At 46.3% G+C, this 2,473-nt stretch overlaps 1 protein-coding gene across 1 annotated transcript in view; it reads left to right on the forward strand.

Annotated features, from left to right (window-relative positions):
- Positions 1-1,888, forward strand: part of FASN (fatty acid synthase) — a 93,555-nt gene extending 91,667 nt beyond the window's left edge. The window contains exon 43 of the mRNA XM_040330786.1: positions 934-1,888. Within this exon, the coding sequence (XP_040186720.1) occupies positions 934-1,071 (138 nt within the window). The 3' untranslated portion in view covers positions 1,072-1,888. The remainder of the gene's footprint in view (positions 1-933) is intronic.
- The last annotated feature ends 585 nt before the right edge of the window (positions 1,889-2,473 follow it).

Here is a 2,473-nt window from a genome sequence, read left to right on the forward strand (position 1 = left end):
CCTCCCAGATCCTCTACACACAGGACACTGCTGCTGCACGTTCTGAGAGCACAACACAAGAGTTCTCTGCCTAATTACCTGCTAGCAGCTCAGTGAGATGTCCCGATGTTCAGACTAGCCAGGATGAGTCACTGAGAAAACCGGAAGTGATTGGCTGGTCTGATAAAAGCACCGCCCTAAGTCCTATGGATCAGCCAATCACTAACCACCAACAGGACACATCCAGCACAGAGTGGTTGTGCGAGCGTGGAGCTTTGCGCTCCGTGGGCAGTATAAAAGCCAGCCGATAGATTTGCTTGCGGCTTGCCCAATCTCACGATTTCGATGACATCATGCTTCCCACAGCACCTCGGTGGCCGGCGCTCCGCCCCCCCACACACACTTAAAGGGACATGTTATAAAAAAAAAAAAAAAATGACATTTTTTTTTTTTTTTCATTTTTTTTTTTCATTTTTTTTTTTTTTTTTTGATGAGTAGCTTTGGGGGGGCGGCGCCCCTGCGCCCACTATGGACGGGCCGCCACTGCACTTCTAAACCTTGAACTCGGCCTTCCCAGAAGAGTTGAAGCTAACATAGCTGCAAAGGGTGGGCTAAGACTGGGAGGCCTTTAAAGTTCATGTGCGTGTAAAGCATGGGTGCTCAACCTGTGGCCCTCTAGCTGTTGCGGAACTACAATTCCCATCATGCCTCTGCCTTTGGGAGTCAAGCTTGTAACAGTCAGCGGCTTGCAATGCCCCATGGGCCACAGGTTGAGCACCCATGGTGTAAAGGCAGGTGTCACAATACTTTTGACAGTATAGGAAATACTTTAAGATAGAAATACCAATAAAATAACCTTGCAAGTCCAGCACTATTTTTTTACTTTCCTCAACTTGTTGTTTCATCATTTCTCTCTGGATAAATTGACCTAAAATCTTCTCTCTTCGTCCACAGGTGTGTGATGGGAAAGTGTCTGTCCATGTCATTGAAGGCGATCATCGCACCTTTTTGGAAGGCCATGGAGTAGACTCCATTACCAACATCATCCACAGTTCCCTTGCTGAACCCCGAACCAGCGTCCGCGAGGGTTAAACGGCGATCTACAAAGCCATCGTCTCCTTTTACATAGTTGACTTAGGCTTTTGCTCTGGCAGAGGATAAAAATGGCTTCCTAAGGAACTGGACAAAACATGAAAACTTTCCATAACCAATATCAGCAAACCATGGTTGGGGCTTCACCAATACTGCCCAGTGCCATAAAGGCATTTCCAGTGGTCGGTAGACCCCCCCATCCCTTTTCCCTTCTATACCTTCCTCTGTTAATGTTGTACGAACACAGCAGAAGACCCCCCCCCAGGTCTTCTACACAGAGTAGAGTTCATTTTTGTAGCATGTTGTTATCAGTATTCCAAAGCCAAGACGTTAGCACTTAGCAAGCCTCGCACCTCTATGTTGAAACAAATACCGTCGGTTCTCTGAGGCTGTGGCCTGCCTTTGAAGAGGCTGACTGGTCCAAAGATCACACGGATCTCCTTATCGTAGATCCCACATTGGTCTTCTTCTGAGTGTGCGTGAATTTTTTATTTTTTTTTCTTTCTGTATTTTTTTATCTTAATGTTAAGTATTTATTTTAAGTCGAATTTTACCAGTGCACTCTTTCACAGATGAATGCGCTTAGCATTGGTAGAGGAAAGCGTCTTCTGAACCACCTTTCGGAGGAGTGGCGCCTCTCCTTGAACCCTTCCTATGGACACAGGGACACTTAGTAAAACTTTGTGAACTTTTTACTCATGGCATCAATGAGATATAGGCTAAAACAGTAAAAGGCTTGTATTGGTGTAGCAAGCAATCAGGATTTCCAAAAATTAAGAATTTTTGCTTCCTCTGGTTTCTTGTACCAGGGTGAGGGGGGAAAAAAAAGCAGTGCTGCACAGTCCCCCCCCCCCCCCCCCCACAGCAGCCAATGAGGGCTCACCATTCTTCAGCTTAGAGTATTTTTGAAAGATAATTGGTTGCTGCGGTTACCTGCTCTTCACATTCTACTTTTTTGCCTTATTAACCCCTTCATGACCATATTAACCCCTTCATGACCCCAATATGCCTTTTTTTTTTTTTTGAGTCCTCATGAAAAATGCCCCTTGCCGTAATAATGATAATTAACATTCCATCAGTGAACGAGGAATGTGCAAGACCTCTTTCACACTGGGGCGCTTTGCAGGCACTATAACCCTAAAAAAAAAAGCGCCCTGAAAGAGCCACTGCTGTGTCTTCAATGTGAAAGCCCCAAGGGCTTTCACACTGGAGCGGTGCGCAAGCAGGACGGTAAAAAAAGTCCTCCTTGCAGCATCTTTGGAGCGGTGTGTATACCCCCTCCTCTATCGCTCCTGCCCATTGAAATCAATGGGTACCGCTGGAAAAAGCACCGCTGCAGCAGCACTTTGCATGGTTTTAACCCTTTCTCGGCCGCTAGGGGGGGTAAAAGCACCCCGCTAAC

Source organism: Rana temporaria, chromosome 12, assembly GCF_905171775.1.
Source record: "Rana temporaria chromosome 12, aRanTem1.1, whole genome shotgun sequence".
Lineage (NCBI taxonomy): Eukaryota > Metazoa > Chordata > Amphibia > Anura > Ranidae > Rana > Rana temporaria.